Source organism: Ipomoea nil, unplaced genomic scaffold (genome assembly GCF_001879475.1).
Source record: "Ipomoea nil cultivar Tokyo-kokei standard unplaced genomic scaffold, Asagao_1.1 scaffold2895, whole genome shotgun sequence".
Lineage (NCBI taxonomy): Eukaryota > Viridiplantae > Streptophyta > Magnoliopsida > Solanales > Convolvulaceae > Ipomoea > Ipomoea nil.
The window spans coordinates 104,671-124,578 of record NW_017619323.1 but is presented as its reverse complement, the minus strand read 5'-3'; the positions used below and the strand labels follow the sequence as shown (position 1 = coordinate 124,578).

At 36.5% G+C, this 19,908-nt stretch overlaps 1 protein-coding gene across 2 annotated transcripts; it reads right to left on the bottom strand.

Moving 5' to 3' along the window:
• Nucleotides 1-887: 887 nt before the first annotated feature.
• On the bottom strand, nucleotides 888-2,479 carry LOC109160696. 2 transcript variants are annotated; one of them, XM_019308970.1, is made up of 2 exons: nucleotides 1,649-2,479; nucleotides 888-1,432 (listed from the first exon to the last, which is right to left on the bottom strand). In XM_019308970.1, exons 1-2 carry the CDS (start codon nucleotides 2,455-2,457, stop codon nucleotides 1,108-1,110), a joined length of 1,134 nt encoding a protein of 377 aa, XP_019164515.1. In that variant the 5' UTR covers nucleotides 2,458-2,479; the 3' UTR covers nucleotides 888-1,107. The 2 variants fall into 2 exon arrangements, with proteins under 2 accessions (XP_019164515.1, XP_019164514.1); XM_019308969.1 differs by having other exon boundaries at nucleotides 888-1,792; nucleotides 1,940-2,479.
• Nucleotides 2,480-19,908: the final 17,429 nt, after the last annotated feature.

The following is a 19,908-nucleotide window of genomic DNA, read 5'->3' as shown; positions in this document are numbered from 1 at the left end:
AGCAAAACTCTTATAGCATAATGTATAAAAAAAATTATAAGGAAAACGGACATAAATCAAGAGTATAACCTGAATTGAGACTTATTATGTTTTTAGATTTACAAATTAGTTTATACAGAATTGAATTTTTAAAAATTTATAATACATAAATATATATTGGCATTTGGCATATATAAGAAAGGAACAAACTACAATATCTAAAACCTGAGTGATAGCTAAATTTGACAAGATTTACACTTAAATAAATGTAAATCTTAAAAGATATGATAGTTGTCAAGAAAATATTTGAAGCCATCTCTTCTTCTTTTTCATTCCTTTCGCATTTCAATAGTCAACGAAAACTATTTTTTTAGTGTCAAGTATTTTATTGTTCAAATGTTACAAAATGTTTAAGTTGAGAGGGCAAAGTGGTACTACCATCAAGGGTATAAATCTAAGTTGATTTTGAACAATTATCCAGACAAGTTTCAAAAAGAAAATTTCAACTTCTAAATTTACTTTCACACCAAAACAAATTAAAAATAAATTCTCACAATTTTTTTAGTTTGAGTTCAGATTTGAAAAAAATATAAAACGAATATATAACAAATATCGATGCATGCGTAATGTAACGCACACTTTTTAATAAATGCATTTAATATTTCAACGCATATATTTGACAAAAATAATTTCAAACTTTTCAACTAATCGCTTACTAGTCATAGTAATTTATTGCTGCAAGGTTGATGCAATGTATTTGACTAAATCATTTGAGATTCCCTGCATTAAGCATAATCACAAAATTGGTGAATTTCAGTAATCTTCAACTTGTTAGGAAAGGAAATGAATGGATATCAGAAGAAAAAATACCAATAAAAATAAAAATAACCAATACAAGAGCCAAAACATTACAGAATAGTAATCAAGTTCACAACAAAATTGAAAGATTTGCATTCATTAGTACAATATATTTATATTACATGACTGGATTTCATCTACCACAAACTGAAATCAAAGAACACCATAACTAAGCTTCATCGACAACAAACTGAAACAAACAACATAACTGGACTTAGAAAACGGAAACACTGGGGAGAAGAACAAGAGAGGTTCTTAGGCTTTCGGGATTCACTTGCGAATCCATACTTCCTTGCCTTGAATTGTGAAAAATGCTTTCTCCAGGCCTCTGAGAATCAAGTGAACGATTCTTGGAGAGGTGAAGACAATCAGGGCAAACATCGACTGATCATTGGGCTCTACCACCTGCTGCATAGAGATGGACTCCACACAGTCGCCATACATCCTGTTGAAGTAAATCCAAAGCTCCCAATCAGAAACAGGATAGCCATTTGAAAACGTAGCATACATTGTCCTGTTGTCTTTTGGCTCCTCCATGCGCAAAGGAGGCATCGCTGATCCAGACGACTCACCTGTGAGCGTGAGCCCTCCGAAACTTTGGATCTTGGGATCAATGGGAGGCACCACCGGTTGAGATGACTCACCTGCAAATCTCAGTCCTCCAAACCTTTGTATAATGGGATCAATGGGAGGCACCACCGATTGAGATGATTCACCTGCGAATCTGAGTCCTCCAAACCTTTGTATCAAGGGATCAATGGGAGGCACGACCGATTGAGATGACTCACCTGCGAATCTTAGTCCTCCAAACCTTTGTATCAAGGGATCAACGGGAGGCACCACCGATTGAGATGATTCACCTGCGAATCTGAATCCTCCAAACGTTTGTATCATGGGATCAATGGGAGGTACCACCGATTGAGATGACTCACCAGCGAATCTGAGTCCTCCAAACCTTTTTTCTATCATGGGATCTATAGGAGGCGCCACTGACTGAGATGACTCACCCGTGACTTCAAATCCCCCAAACCTTGATGTCATGGGATCCATGGGAGGCACCACTGACCGAGATGACTCACCTGTGACTTGGAGTCCTCCAAACCTTGGTATCATGGCATCCTTCGGCTCAGCAACAGGCGGTGGCATCATGACCATTTGAGTTTTGAGCAACTGTCGTTCAGCGTTTCTCGTGATGGCCATTTGAATGAGATCGTCCAATACCTTGACACAAACAGTCTCCACAACCATTCTGATGCCAGATAATGCACAGGTCCGGTTTTCATGGAAGAATTTTAGAGACAACTGCTTTGCCAAGACATTTTGAGTGAGCGTAATCTCACTTGCATCAGAAGAGAACAGATACATGTCATCTGTGATGCATCTAAGGCAAGACACAGCTTCATCAGCAAGTCCATTGATCAATTTTATGGGCGATGACAGGACTTTATCCACAGCATTTTTTATTTTATTCTTTTCCAACCAAATCCATAAGGCAATTATATTCACAGATACCTTAGGATCAAGCTCAAGCTCAAAAACAAGGGTTGAATAAAGTTTTCTGTCTATTTCATGGAAAAGATTCATCAACTCAACAGAAACTTCAGGATAGGCAGCATCCATGGCAAAATATGTTCTTAGTTGACAAGACCTGTTCACATGAAATTCACACCATGAGACTGCCGTGAATCTACCAAAATGACAAGAAAGAGTAAAAGACAAGAAAAAAAGGTAGGAAGATATGAAGCATGCCAAACCAAACCAAAGAGACTCTTCACTGTGAACAATAAACCTAAAAAAATAGAGCCTGGCCAAGAATCATAACTAGGAAAACAAAAACAAAAAAAAAAAAAAAAAAAAAAAAAAAAACTAGAGATGGACGAGAAACAAAGTAACACACAGAATTTCATCCAAGCTATAGTCAATACATCATCCAGATGTCAAATGGCTAAATGATGGTGCTGAAATCCTCAATCAAAAAAGAGTCAGAGAATGTAGTATCTCAGCCTTATGAAGGAAATTCGCAGATGACAATCATACAGGAAAAAGCAAGTCACATACAAAACTAAGGTGCAAAGGAAAAACATTTTTAAAAAAATTATTAGTTTACTTTGAAAAAAAAAAAAAAAAAAAAAAAAAAAAAAAAAAAAAAAAAAAAAAAAAAGAGAAATATGAAGGAAAAGGAGAAACCTCGAGAGAAGGGCGTTTTCCTTATGAATTCATCAATGCAGTCTTCTACACTGACTGTATTTATAGGCCTCTTAACACTGCCACGCGCTTCAAGTGTGAGGTAGTGGACTTTTTATCAACTAATGATATACTAAATCAGAAGTATGAATTACTATAATCTGAAAATACTCCGAAAGTAACAATTTTTAGTAGGTGCAGTTAATAGTTTTAGATACTTTTCTCAAATACCACGGTATACAATCATAATTTTTCAGTTATTGTTGATATAAAAGATAGGCCTTCAAAAACCCCAGCCCTCCAAATTAGGGGATATTACTTTATAGTTCCAAATAAGATAATACCTAGAAATTACCTATCAGAAACAAGAGAAAAAAAGGTCTAGCATATATCTTTCTTCCTAAGCCTTCATAAGTTCATCCGAACCAGAATAAATTTTGGTTTCATGTTAATTTGCCATTTCAAAGACTCCAAAATCACAATATTTTATTTTATTTTTTTTTTTTTTGTGTGTGTTTTTGAGCATTATAAGCTACTAGTTAAGTATTGAAGTGTTGGTTCACTGCTAGGTGTTTTAACCTTTGCACAATGGGGACTAAGTGAACTCTTGTGAATTAAAAGAAACCAATCTCATTATGTGTTAAATTGGGCACCACACAACATCCTAAAACATTATGTTTGCATATAGGAAATAAATTTAGATATTATTGATGGAAAAGGAATAATTTAATTTAAAATGGAAGTTTGAAATAATTAATCATCATGCAGTCTTTTTACTGTTATTATTACTTACCTTATTCTGACACCGCTTAGTGTTGATTAATTAGTTCAATGTCCTGCCTGTACTCGGTCTTATAGATTTGCTTATGCAACATAATCATCCACTAATAGGAAAAAGTATGCTCTTGCTATTATCCTAGGGATTCTGTAAGCCTTTCTTACTTATTACGGAGTATTATTATTTTTAGTTCATCTAATATTTTGTGTTCACTTTGTTGTATTATTCTATAGATAATACAAGACTTGTTGTTTGTAATGTTATATAGATAAATTTTGCGTCCACTTTGAATTTCGTAAGTATAGCTAATACTCCATCTATCATGGTTTAGATGTCCTATTTACTAGTGAATTTATTGATTGGTCACATCTTATTCCTTCACTTACTTTCTTTGAAAAATTATTATGAATCTATATACTTGGACAGCCTCTAATAAAGAAGAATTTGTTTATACAGAGAATCAACCTTCCAAATTGTGCTCTGACATGTCTAATTTTCTCTTTAATTGGACTTGATCCCAAATATGGAGCTTGAATACACTCAAATCAAACCAACTCATGTTTGCCTTGATTTGAATTGCTTGCAATCCTAATGCTTTATTGCTTTTAAGTGATAATTTTAACTGTTAGACATTCATAAAATACCATCACAACTCAAAATGGTCAGAAAATGGTGAAAAGAGAAACCTAATTCAAAAGGTCTTAAGTAGCACATTCTTAGAAAGTTAAATGTGGACTAAGAGGAGCCTGCATTGCCCCTTTTTTTCACTGTAAATTCCAGTCAAGCCCTGTTTTTCGCTTCTATAAATAAACCGCATACTTAATGGCAGTTATTTACTGTTGCGAATGCAGAAAGAAGAAACTAACAATATACTTTATTACAGAGAATAAAAATAGCAAATATCAAAGAAATCATTCCAAAACACCTTCTGCCAAGTTTAAATCCCATACCTTAAATGATCTTGTGCTGGCAATCCATACTCCAGTTCTCAACCACTGCCACCATTTCCTGTCTTTTTTAGCTGAGCCACAGATCCTGTCTTTTTGGAAATGGTAACTTTTGCTTACAATGCTTTTCATTTACAATAGCTTGAGTATCTCTACCATTGTAAAATCGAGTTGATGCACAGTCCAAGGCTCCAAGCTGCCAAAAGAATTGAATAATTAAACAGAACTGTCAACTTCCGAGAAGTTTAATACAAAGCACCAACTTTATGTTACAAAGAATCAGAATATTGTAACAAGACTTGTAATGAGAGTGACCAGGTCCCCTCCCTGCAAGGATGTTATGTTCCCGGGAAAACGCACACGTCACAGGGCGATTACGATTATTGGGGGTTGTTTGTAGGTTGTCTATGTTGAGAGATAAAGTAAAGGGATTAGGGAGCAAGGATAATAGGAACGTTTTGAGAGTTTTCCCACCTTTGATTTTAACTTAACTTCTTTCTTACTTGTCCCCTTTATTAGAATGAAAATCCACTTTATATAAGAGGGTTACAAAGACTAAATAAAACATAAAAAGGAAAGGAGAAGCATTAAAGCTCCTTACTATAATTATTCGCTATCTCTAAAGGAAATAAATCAATTCTAATAGTAAGGATAATAAATCAATTCTAATAATAAAGATATTTTAGATCAAAGGACAACACAATAGTTTAGCCCTCCCTATCAAAAAACAAAGAGAGCACTGATATCCAGCAAACCTGGGAAAGACTTTCCGAGGTATGCTAGGGGTTATAACACACATATGCTTAGCACAAGCCCAAAAAATGCATGTACACATCACTTATAGCTTTCATCTTTGACAAAAAATAGTAGGAATTCTCTAGGTCAGAGCAAATTGAGGTAAGAGAAGTAAAGTCTAAATAGAGCACCTAAAATAGATAAACCAAAGGTAAAACAATTTATATAGATGAGTACATACTGAAAATGCCCATGAGCAATAACCAAAGGGAGCAACAGCCACATATTGAAAGCCAAAAACTGCTTATAATATATTCCCACCACCATGAACATTTATATGAAATAAGGTTCATATGGTGACAGAAAATCAAGCTACACTCAATGTATCTTATCTATTCCTTCATGGTGGTTATGCTAGGAATTGAAGCTGCAGCACTTGCGGATCAGATAAGGATAAAACTGAGAACTTCTGCTCCGGTAGTGATGAGGAGGATTCATTCCTAGACCTTTTTTTTTCTAGAGTTGGAAGGTTTCTTTTAAATCACACCACAACTGTGCTGGTAACTACTATTGATGCCAAAGAAATTCTTGCAAATTTTTGCGTTTTCGTGTGTATGCATTCTCTGGCTTGACAATATCTTTGAGAGAGGAATGGGAAGACACATCCGATAGACTGGTAAAAGATTTGGATTTACCATCATAGAATTTCGATATACCTCTCCTCAAAATGGGAAAAGAGGAAATATGAGGACTATGAAGCTAGCATAACACTCTATTAACGCATTGTCCCCTAGGAATAAACATTAACTAGTTAAAGAAATTTCATCACATGTGAAAGATACAAGGAAATGTCCAATGATTTCAACTTCAATATATCCAAGCAGATAAATAAGCAGTAGTAAAGATTGCAGCATTTCAGAAAATATCAGGTTCTTTTTGCATGATCAAATGTGGACCAAATATCTGGATATATTTTTTATCATATAATTATATATTCACTGGGTCATCACCTAAGAACATTATCTGAGTGTCAGAAAGAAAATACTCCAGGACCTTTCCCTAATGACACTTGTAGACCTTCTAAACATGCAAGTCATTATTCATATTCTTCTTGCCATCACAATAATTTTACGGTTTTACCAGCCTAAACCCTAAAATAAAATTTAAAAATAAAATTAATTTTCAGATTACATTTTTTCTATTGGCCAGTATCTATGGCATGCACTGCCCATATATTGAATAATGAAACTTTTATAGGTTCTTGGCCAGTAATTTATCTTTCAAATCCAGTACATTCTTGATTGCTAACCCCATTTATTGTGTGTAAGATTTATGATAAATACTGCGAGTTACATAAATTGATTTCTTGAAGATGCAATGCATTAACATATCTAATTTAGATTCTAATGAAGTAAGCTCATAATTTCAACCCTTCACAGTCAGTCGAACATTAGTCAAGACAACACATGTATCTATTTCTTAATCCACATCATACTGAATACAGAAATGAGCATTCAATAGTTCACATACATAAATAGAATCTTCAACATTTAACTGCAATTAAATGATGCGAAATATACTAACACAGAAACCTAACTATAACATCAAATTTACTGGCAAAAGTACTGCCAAACTATAAAATTAACAGCAACAATCACATGGCATTACATAATATAGGCAAATTTGAAGAAAAAGTTTAATAAAATACGAGAAATGGATCAAAGCTACATACTTCAACGGCAAAGCTTCATCCAAGTGCTCCAACTGTCGAGAGCACCACCTTTTGCCGAGCTCTGCACTTCCTCACCATCACCGTCGACATCACCAGCAGCTGCAGAGTCATAGCTGATCCTCCCAATAGACAAAGAGGACAACGAAGAACTGCGACCATCATCCTCCACAATGGCCTCGCCACGCTGTCCTCCGACGGAGAACTCTGGCGATCTGAACATCGAAATACACGTCATCCGGCAGTCCGGTCCGACAATAATCGGAATTCCTCGCCCGCAACGCAATCGACGTATACAAGGCGTATATGATATATACGGATATAGATTATATGCTTTAATGCTCATTTGAACTAACATTTTTTTTTTTTTTTGAAAGGGAACTAACATTTAATAATATTCAATGACATAAGTTTCTTTTTTCAACAAAATACTCAAAAGCAATTTAAGTGTTTGAAACAGTGTTGCAAAAATCGCGTCTAGGCGTCGATTACTCAGCGCCTAAGTGCTAGACGGCCGGCCTTCTAGGCGCCCGCCTAGGTGCTCTAGGTGCCGATTTTGTAGACATTAGTTTTAAATAATGTATAATAGATTCCAAAACAAAAGGAATAATAGTAATAATGTTCATTCTTTCCAAAATGTTGAACCCCATTAGTAATAATGTCCATGTAAATATGAATAATGGTCAATTATTAGCAATGAGGATATCTTTGGTTCATAAGTTTACAAACTAGGAATGAGAGTGTTTGGTTTAATTTAAAACATCATTTCCTAATTAAAATGTTTTTTGGGAGTATATTTGAAAATTGTCTATCACAAGTCAGTATAGTTTGTTTGCTAGGCTTTAAATTCCTCTTTTCCAAGTGATTACAATTTTGTAATTAAAGAGTAGGCAAAACATTTTTAATTGCTTCAATTGTCTTTAGATTAACTCATATAAAGAACTGACAATACTCTTGTAATTAATTCTATACGATATAGCAAAATTTAGTCCAAGGAAAATTTTATTGTATTTGTAAGATTGATTAGGATGAAATACTGAACTAGGTTCATAATTTGCCTATAGAGATTATGCATCGGTTATAGTTTGATGATTTTACCATAAAAGATAAAACATCCAAAAATCCAAACCGTGCCCTTTCTCAAGTTCTATCATTTGGCTTAATGGGTTCAGTTTACCTAAAAATTTAGTCTAGAAGCAATTTTTATGACATTTGAATCCTTTTGCATAAATTTACATTGGTAACATATGCACTTCAGTTCTTTTGTGCCTCTAATTCTAACCAACTTGGGGTTCCCTAACACCCCCACACTTCATTATTATCAATTCATACCACCACAACTCCAAACAAACGGAAATACACGCGGAACCGCCAATGCCACCAGCGACGACCAAAACCCACTGGTGAAATTAAATTGTTACCCAGGATGAAATTTGCCCCGGAGCCGCTAAACCAGAACAGAGCAAATTATCGTAATTAAGATTGTTGCCCTAAAGCCCTAGAATTGATACTGCCTATGATGAAATTTGCTACGCAGAGTGGAGAGCTGCTAAACCAGAGCAATATGTCGCCGGACGGAGCTGCTTCCAAAGGACTAGACAACCATTGAAGATCCTTATGGTTCGTGCTAATCCCCCATTCTCCGTCGTCGCGGCTTCCTCGCTTCTTCAATCACCGTCGTCGACTCTTCCTCACTGCATGCCCCAATTCCACCCGACATGTTTGCTATCCCATTTTTTTTCATTTTCTTCGAGAAATTGAAAGCTTTGATTTGATTAATTGGGAAAGGGAGATCAAGAAAATAGAAGAAGAATAGAAGATGGATTGAACAATTCCCAAATGTATTAATATTAAATTGAGTTTGTGAAAGAGATGAATTGGCTTACTCTTTTTCTTCATAGAATATAATGAAGGGAGAAAAGAAACGATAAAGGTTGAAAAGAAAAACACGTGAAATGACAAAAGTGTCTTTGTATTAGACGATCAACAGACGGTAAAATTAACGATGGACTAAAAGTGGAATGATTTCAAAAACAGTGGTCACAATGTGGCAAAATAAATTAAGGTGTACTAAAACTGGAAACGCCCTATAACAGTAGGACCAAAAATGGAGTTCACTCTATAATATATTGGTAAATTATAATAAATTATATTCATAGAACTATTTTTTAAGAAAAAGTTTATTCCACACTACTTACAGAAGAAACTGTTTATAGATAATAGACACGCACATAAGGGACGGTTCATGTGAAACTAATATAATCCATCTATTTGGGTAGATCAATGAATGATGATTGTTAAGATGCGAACCTCTCATTTATCTTGTTTAGTGTACGGTTTATATCAATTATTCTTTTTATTTCCGCGTGTGCCATTTTTGTGGTTTTTTTTTTTTTTTTTTGGTTTATTTTTGGGTTCAAGGGTATTCTTGTAACACCCCCGATTTTTACCACATTTTTAAAACTTAAATGCACAAGCAAACATCTAATCATCAAGACATAACGCAACGGAAGCTATATAAAATCAGGGTATGTTATGTCACACCTATCTCAGTCATAGGTGCATTGGCGGGAAAACTAAACAGTCTAAACAAGTCATAAAGAGTCAAGACACACAGGCTGCTCCAAAGGCTCACAGACCAACAAAACATAACGTCTAGACTAGGTGACTAAGTTATCTATTGTTCCAAGTCTAGCGCTCTCGGGCATCTACTCAAAACCTGTAGAACAAGGGAAAAACATGGGGATAACACCCGGTCAGCGAACATTGCTGCTAACCCATAAATACGCGTTAAATAGCATATATAGATAAGTATAAATCAAAACCATTTTGAAACGGAATACGGTATATATCATTTCAAAAGCCATAGAGAGAAGTCAACTCCAAGGACTCATCATACACTCTCAAAAGGAAAAGGAATCACCATCCTTACAACAACAACAAGACAAGAAACATGAAGAACGATACAACTCAAGATACATTCTACTAATCACAAAGTAGAATACATCAAGACATGCTCATAAGCAAAGAATAAGCATTCACACAGTGACAACTACATGTCACAAGTATCATAGTTCCAAGTTCCAACCTTATGACTACCCCCGGCCTTATTTCGGTTCCAACCTTTACCTCCTAGTGCCACCATGTACTTCTGAGTCCAACCTTTTGCCTCCGGGGACCGTCGCCCCCCACCCCCCCCCCCTCCCCCCCGCCGACACTCCTATTCACCATCGATCTCTCAGTACACGAGGGTACCATTAAATATCATATCACAAAACCGCCAATCTCGTGAGCAAAGCTCAAGTAACAACCACCAATCTCAATCGTAGTCACACAAGGTCATCATCATTACCAAGAGGACTAAGGTTCAACAATAACCTTAATCAAGTATCAATCAAAGGGTACAACGATTTACATACGTTCATATCATACGAATCAATCAATGGATCACAACTAAGACATGAAACCATACTCAACAACGAAGGATCACAATCCAACACCAAACGATTGTCAACACAAGTTGCCAACCCCAATAAGAAAGAACAAACCGCACATACTAGCATTTCAACATCAAACTAGCATGCTTATCAAACGGGTAAACCAAAAGTAGTTCCAAAGAACATTCAAGACTCACAATAGTCCAACGAATCACTAAGTCGGACCCTTAGCACGATTCAAGACACCAAATCCTACATGGATTCCTAACATACCGTTTTAGACATACGAAACATCAAGAAGACTCACAAATAGCCCAATAAAATAACATCGGGAGGTCAAAACATCAATACCGAGTCAAAAGAATCACGGGGAACAAATCCCCGCAACCAACCATGTTCGCCGGGGGTGGGGCCACTGGTGGACAACCACCCACGGTTTCGCCCACGGGTACCAACCCACGAGGCATTCGTTCCCCGCGGGTGGGGCGGCGGGTAGGCCTTTGCCCGCCATTCCGCCCGCGGGTACGCCCTATACACCAAAATAATCCCTTCGGGGATTTTCAACAACAAGTCCAAATTCAAGTCCAAAACACCCAAAATCTCACACAAAACAACATATGACTTGAACCCAAGAAATAGCCAAGCAATGGCATTCAAGAACCCTATGAACAAGCTCTAAACATGCATTACCACAAGACAATGCATCAAATCTCACAAATCAACACACGAATCACAAGTAGAAGCCATGAATCATCATATAAGTAAGAAAATAGGTTTTGTAAAGCATGGGTTACCTTTGTAGCCTAAGAACTTCTTCTCATCACCCTTAGAAAGCCTTTCCTAAAGCTAATCTTCCATACCAACTTCATACACAAACCAAAAGACAACAAAGATTCTATCTTTAGAAAAAGACACCTAAAAGGAGGTTAAAAACACCAAAAGACCAAGGATCTTACCCTCCCCTATGCTCAAGATGAAGAAAGTAGGAATCTTGGGAGCCAAACTTTCAAGACTATGATGCTCAAATCCTAGCTTGGAGAAGAAGCTACACCTTTTTAGAGAGAAGCTAGAGATTTTTGTGTTTAGATTGTAGGGTGAATGAAATGAAGGAGTGTTGCTAGGAGAAGCTAGAGATTTTTGTGTTAAGATTTTTAAAGTTGAGGGACTTAATTGGTCCAAAAAAATAGTCAAGGACCAAATTGGTAATTTCGCTATAGTCAAGGGACCATTTCGGTAATTAACTCAAAATTTAATAACCTTATTGATACAAGTTAGCAACTTGATAAGCAAAGATAAGTTTTCAAAAGCAAGTATAACTTATAGTAACCAGGATGAGAACTGATTGTATTATATTTTCTGAACTTAATTACAATGAGATCAGATGATGTGAATATATAGAATAGAGAGTCACAGTGTGACAATGATAAGAAGTAGAGAGTCACAGTGTGACAAGGATAAGAAGTTCTAAACAGACTCATATACATAGAGTCCTAATACTCCCCCTCAAGCACAGTGTATACTAGTAACCTGTAGCTTGTCCCTTAAGGAAGAAAATCTAGGTCCAGGTGGAGCTTTGGTGAAGATATCAGCAAGTTGATCCTTTGTGGAGATGAAGTTGACTTGGATATCGCCCGAAGCTACTCGATCACGAACAAAATGGTAATCAATCTCCACATGCTTGGTGCGCGCATGAAAGATTGGATTGACACTCATATATGTAGCTCCTAGATTATCACACCATAATTTTGGAATGGAAATACCCGGAATCTGTATCTCACGCAATAATGACATAATCCATAGAACCTCAGCACAAACATCTGCAAGAGCTTTGTATTCAGCCTCAGTGGATGACCTGGCAACAGTTCTCTGTTTCTTGCAAACCCATGATATAAGATTACTCCCCAAGAAAACAGCAAAACCACTCGTGGATTTTCGATCGTCAGGACAACCAGCCCAATCAGAATCAGAGAAAGCATGAATGTCTCTAGATGAGCACCGTCGTATGCGTAAACCATGATCAACTGTTCCCTTAACATACCTGAGTACCTGTTTGAGCTGCTCCCAGTGTGATATGGTGGGGGCATGCATATGCTGGCATAACTGATTAACTGCAAAGGATAGGTCAGGTCGTGTGACAGTGAGATATTGCAGTGCTCCAGCTAGACTCCTGTACTGTGTGGGATCATCATATAGATCTGAATTGAAGGGGACAGTTTTCGAGACAGAGATAGGTGTAGAAATGGGTTTACATTCAGACATTCCAGCCCGTTTTAAAATATCATTCATATACCGTTGTTGAGATAAAATAATCCCATTGTCACTCTTAACTGTTTCAATACCCAGAAAAAAAATTGGTTCACCAAGATCTCTGATTTTGAATGTAGCAGACAGTTTGGACAAGAGCTGAGACATAATACCTTGATCACTTCCCATTACAAGAATGTCATCCACGTACACCAATAGATAAACCAAAGCAGAGTCTTTAGAGTAATAGAACAGAGAGACATCTGTCTTGGATGCTTGAAAGCCAACCGATAGTAAGAACGTATGTAGTCGATTAAACCAAGCTCTGGGAGCTTGTTTTAACCCATACAGTGATCTTTTTAACAAACAAACATGATTCGGGAAGTTAGCATCAATATAACCAGGGGGTTGCTTCATATAAACTGTTCCAGCCAGATTACCATTCAGAAAAGCATTATGAACATCTAGCTGTTTGATAGACCACCCAGATGATAAAGCTAGAGATAGAAGGAGTCTTACGGTCGTAGGCTTTACCACTGGACTAAAAGTGTCGAAGAAGTCCTGACCTGGAACCTGATTAAAACCTTTCGCAACCAGCCTGGCTTTATGCCTTTCAATAGCACTATCGGCCTTTCTCTTCGTACGAAACACCCATTTACAGCCAATAATATTCATACCTGCAGTGGGTGGAACTAGAGACCATGTGTGGTTATGCAGGAGAGCATTGAATTCTTGGTCCATGGTTTCACGCCACTCAGGATATTTGACAGCTTGAGAGTAACATGTGGGTTCCGTGGGATGCACTTGAGCTGCTAGAGCAAAAAGAGGAGCATCTGCGTTGCTGCGAGTGGCCATAGAGTGAGTACGGACATTGGGCCTGATGGACCGCCCACGTGAACGGCCTCGCCGGCGAGCAACAGGCTCCACAGGATCACCCGACGAGGCAGCCTGTCCAGGAACCACGGCTGGTTCGAATGAAGCAGGTAGCGGCGGTTCTGGCAGCTCATCATTGGACACGGCAGGAATAGGTGTGCTGTGACTGAGAACAGATTCCGCCCAAGGTCCAAAAAACGGAGTAGATTGATCCTGCAAAGAAGTTTTAGTAGCAAAGGGGAAAACTTCTTCATCAAATCTGACATGCCTGCATGTGTAAATCTTATTAGTATGTAAGTCCATGCATCTGTACCCCCTAAAGGACTCAGGATAACCTAGGAAGACACATGGAGAAGACCTGTATGACATCTTATGACGATTATATGGTCGAAGATGAGGGTAGCATAAACACCCAAAGACACGAAGAAAAAGATAGGAAGGAGGGGATTTATGTAACAGGAGATGAGGACTGGAGTTATTTAATACAGAAGATGGCATTCTGTTAATTAAATAGACAGCAGTCTCAAAGGAAAAATCCCAAAATTTCAAAGGAACAGAGGCATGAGCTAGAAGAGCCAGACCAGTTTCAACAATGTGACGATGTTTTCGTTCAACACGACCATCCTGTTCATGTGTATAGGCACAGGATTGTCTATGTTGAATTCCTAATTGAATAAACAAAGAATGCAACTTTTTGTACTCAGCACCTAAATCAGACTGAATGGCCTTTATTTTGCAATTAAAGGACCGTTCAACAAGAGTACAAAATTTATCAAAGATGACATAAAGATCAGACTTTAATTTCATAGGAAAGAACCATGTATAACGGGAATAGTCATCCACAAAGATCACAAAATAACGGAAGCCAGAAGTAGATAAAGTGGGCGCAGGACCCCAAATGTCTGTGTAAATAAGATCTAGGACTTGAGAACTAGAGGAAGCAACACGGGGGAGGGGAAAACGGGCAGATTTGCCTAATTGACACGCATTGCATAAAGAATTATGACAACGAATATTATCACGAGACCCACTAACCAAACAAGAACGAAGTATATGGTTAAGAACACGGTTATGAGGATGACCTAGACGATTGTGCCAAGTGGAAGCCGAGGCACGAGCGGAAATAAACGCTAACGGAGACGAACTAGGTAATGAAAGTGTGTATAGTCCCCCCGAACTATTGCCCCGAAGAAGTATTTCCTTGGTATTGATATCTTTTACAACAAAAAAGGAGGGGTGAAACTCAAAAAAGACTTTATTATCGGATGCAAACTTCTGAATAGATAATAAAGAATTAGACAAACGCGGAACGTGAAGTATATCAGACAATGTAAATGATCTAGAAGGGGTATTAAAAGAGGCATGGCCAACATGACTAATAGATAAACCCATACCGTCACCGACACGTAAAGTGTCATTACCAGTGTACTTCTCCGATGTAGAAAGGGCAGCGACGTTCGGAGTTGCATGATTTGTGGCTCCAGTGTCCGGAACCCAAGTATGAGAATTTGACGAGGTTTTAGCAACTAAACCATTCTGAAACACCAAATTAGCCTGAGAACCCGGAGCCCCTGAATATCGCCGAAAACAGTTGACTCCCGTGTGACCGAAACTTTTGCAAATTTGACACGGATCATTATAGCGCCAAAAACAATTGGCTCCCGTGTGACCAAAACGTTTACAAATTTGACACGGATCATCATAGCGCCAAAAACAATTGGCTCCCGTGTGACCAAAACGTTTACAAATTTGACACGGATCATCATAGCGCCAAAAACAATTGACTCCTGTGTGGCCGAAACCTTTACAGATTTGACACGGATCATCGAAGCCACGTTGCTGACCTCCACGGTAATTAAGGTTGCCATCGCAGCGCTGCATCTTCTTAATTTTATGAATCACAAAACCCTAGCTAACTGATACCAGATGAGAACTGATTGTATTATATTTTTTGAACTTAATTACAATGAGATCAGATGATGTGAATATATAGAATAGAGAGTCACAGTGTGACAATGATAAGAAGTAGAGAGTCACAGTGTGACAAGGATAAGAAGTTCTAAACAGACTCATATACATAGAGTCCTAATAACCAGATTAGCGCCAAAACTATAAGCTCATAGACGTAATCCAATAGAATTAATTGCTCCACAATTGTTGTTAAGAGATCTTCTATTATCCAATTATTCTATCCGCCACATTGTTTAATTTTTACAGAAAACATTCAGTCACATACTAGCAAAATTATTCTATAGGATTCAAGTGAAACTATTATAAGCAGGACTTACAATGAGTATCAAGAGAAAGGAATTTCAACCTGACAAAATTCATTTTTGGCCTGGTTCTTGCTGTAGTACTCGTAGTGCCACGATTTGGTTTAGAGATCTTTTCTTAAGCCGCTCACAAATTTAATTTTCAAGTTGCACCGATCAGAATTTTCCATGCAGTGATTACTATGTGTAAAGATCGTTTTTCCTAGGCACCATAAAATTACCATATCTCCATTATTTTAAAAAAACATACAGACTGTCATATATAGTCTAATCCATCGTGGAATATCAAATATTCAGATTATACCTCAAAAATTATGAAAGTAAATTTAATACATAAGAGGTGAAAATTTGACAAAAAGTGAAAAGACAACTATTAAAATGCAGATATCATTATCTGTCAATAATATAATAGATTAATAGAGTGTACAAAGGTGCATTCTAATCAAGTTGCAGGACATATATATATATATATATATATATATATATATATATATATATATATATATATATATATATATATATATATATATATATAACTTTCGGTACGATCCCACATATTATTATGTAACCAATCCAAAACATTCATGCCGTAAATTTAGCAAGGAAATTCCACAAAGTAAATTTATAAGAATTCCATAAGCAATATCTTTAAACAAGACGTAAATTTCCATAAAAATATATGGACATATGCAATATCTTTGTGGACGAACCCAGTTCATTCCATCAATTCACTCCATTCCAGTAGCTTTTTATTCACATAAATTAAAACAAACCACCAAACAAAATCCAATGAATGAAATTCAAGCCAAAATTAAACCCATAGAGCCATCACTTCATTCCAGAAACCCCGTTCTGCCCAGAAAATCAAAATCAAAATTTGATTGCTACCTGATAGATACCCCAAATTATCCAAATCTGCCGTCTGGATGGAAGGTCAGACAAGGCAGCCAGATTTAGAGATGATTCACTACTTAGCAGGGGGAAGATCGCCAAGAACTTCCCAGCCATGATGTGAACACTGCTGGAAATTATCCATTTTCCGACCTCTTTCCGGCCACCTAAAAATTTGATCGCAAAAATTGACTTTTTTCCGTTTTTTCGTCCAAATAGAAGCGTTGTCGGAAATTGGTCGGAATTTCCGACCACATTTACGAAGTGGTCGGTAATTTCAATCACTTTTTATATTGTGGCTGGACAATTTCGCTAAATATTTAAATTAATCTCATTTTCCGACCACCAAATACTGTGGTCGGAATAATTTTTTTTAAATCGCAAACAGACCTAAAAAACACTTGGCCATTTGTGCAGCTGCCCAATATATAAATATCTATTATATCTATTTTTCCTAACTCTTTTTGGCAGCTAGATCTAAAGACCTTCTCCTCAATCCCAGATTTAAACCTTTTCCTCCCTACCTCTTCACCTCAAACGCAGATTTCAATTCAATCCTTCTCTTCCTTTCCTCTTCTCCTCAATCACAGATTTAAACCTTCTCCTCTCCAATTCTTTTCCTCGAAGGAAGACACCCCCTCCCTTGCTCTTCTCCTCCATCGACGATGCCTTCTCCTCCATCGACGACGCCTTCTCCTCCTTAGCGCTTCTCCTTGATCGACGATGTAATGGTTAGGATTCTTTATTTCTTAATCTATTGTTAGGGTTATTTGTTTATAATCTATAGTTTTTAGTTATTTTTAATATAATTAGAGAGATATAAAAGAATGAAGTTCCGAATCTGATTCAGAATAATTAGGCCATTGGCCTTCACTTCGAATTGGGGAAAGTATCTTCTTAGCTTCTAGATCTATCAAGCATTCAGGCATGCTATCTACGATAGAGAATCCAGAAAACAGTATGTATGACTTTCTACTTGTATTGATACATACATTTTGCTGTAAAAAGATGAGCATTATATATATGCTATAAAAATGTAGATGATGAATATGTTCTAGAGTGAATTTTACTTTTAACAGTTAAGATGTGTTTGTAGTTTATACTTTAGGAATGGTTTGCACTTGAGTTGGCTCCTCTCTCTATATAATAGAAATACAAATGTTAAATATTTTTTTTTTTACTTATTTCTGTATAAATATGGGGTATTATATGTTATAATATATAATATATGTTATATATCTTTGTGAGGTATGGTTACTTGGTTTTTCTAGTGCTGTGAATTGTTCAATATGATTTATTGGAATGATTATATTTAACTGTATTTTTTAAAAATCTCTGAGGTTTTGCTATTAATTATAATCTTTTTAGTTGCCAATGATGAATTAGGAAAATTTTTGTTGGTTTGGTGATATTATAATTAGACTAGAATTGGCTGTGTATGTGGTTACATCTGCTGGATGGTTATACAAGTCATCTACACTCTATCCTGATTTGGTTTCAAATCTATTCATCTGAAATTTAAATGCTCTCTTCCTCTATATGTTTTGTCTTACTTTGCTGACCAAGCTATAAGCTTTTTCTTTTATGTGTAAAAGTCATCATTTGGTTTTGAATATGTTCATTATAAAATGTTAATGCTTTCTTCTTATTCTCATTATATCTTGCTTTGCTGGCCTAGCTATTAAGAAATTGCAAATTTGTGGTGTTCTATCGTTACCACATTTGGTTTTAGTTTATGACACAAACATAAAGAGGACCGAATTTAGTTCATGGCTTCTATTTCCTTAACAAGTGAAATGTGAAAGAGTAGTATTCAAATGTGCACAATTGTTTTGGTGTACCGTAGGGATTGATTAGCGAAAATGACAGGGATACAATTCTACAAGGTCTAGATGAGATAGAAAGGCAGATTGAAGCATGCAAGTTCTTGTGCAGGACTAACAGAGAGGATGTGCACATGAACATTGAAGCAGCTCTTACTGATTTAGTGGGTGAATCTGCAAAGCAGCTCTTCTTACACATTATCCTACAATTAGTTTGGATATGTTGTCACGTGTTCATTCTCGGAGCTCTATGTACAACAATGATGCCTTGATTGCTAAGAGGTGCCATTTATATATGCTAATATATCTATTCTGAATCTTAGCTACTTTAACACTTCATATACAGTTTTATGCATGACAAATTATTGACTTTAAGATATGCTTTAGGCACTGCTTTTATCAGATTGGAACATCTAGATCTCTTTTTCTAATTGATTTAACACATGACGCTAACAATTTTTTTCCCTAAAGTTAAGTAACCCTTGATCTTCTGTTCTTGCATGATCATTGGATTATATTATCATAAACTTAAGTAACCTTAATATTTTGTTCTTGCATGATTAATGTATTATCCTAAACTTATGTTTGATACTGGGAAATTGAATCTTTCGCCTTTTTACTCAAGAATGATTAAGATCAAGAACACTTAGCAGGTAACTAACCAAGTAAAACAGGGTTGGTTATAATAGGACTATAATGTAGGAAGTACCTTTTTTGTGATTTCTACATTATTAGAATATGACTATAATGTAATGATGTCTGATAAGTCAGAAGCATAACATTATTTGTTAGATTATAAGTTTCACGTCAGCCAGTCTTGTCCAAGAAGTAGATGTCCTAGCAGAAGTGTGGGTAAACTTGACTTAATAAGCTATGATTTGGATATTTGAGACCTTGACATTTTCATTGAATCATTGGAGTGACCACCGACAACCCCGATTTTGATATTTTACAGCAAACAGTAGACCATGGACCAAAAGAATTGGCTGTGGAGAAAAAAATCCTCAGAGAGAAGAATAATTGCAAATGACAAAGCTGATCTTTCCATTAATGACAACGATGAGGAGGTACTATACATATCATGTTTTTACCGTACTCGAGCCTAGCTGTGTAAAATGTTGTTGGCCTTTTGACATTTGACATGAAATTGTATCCAA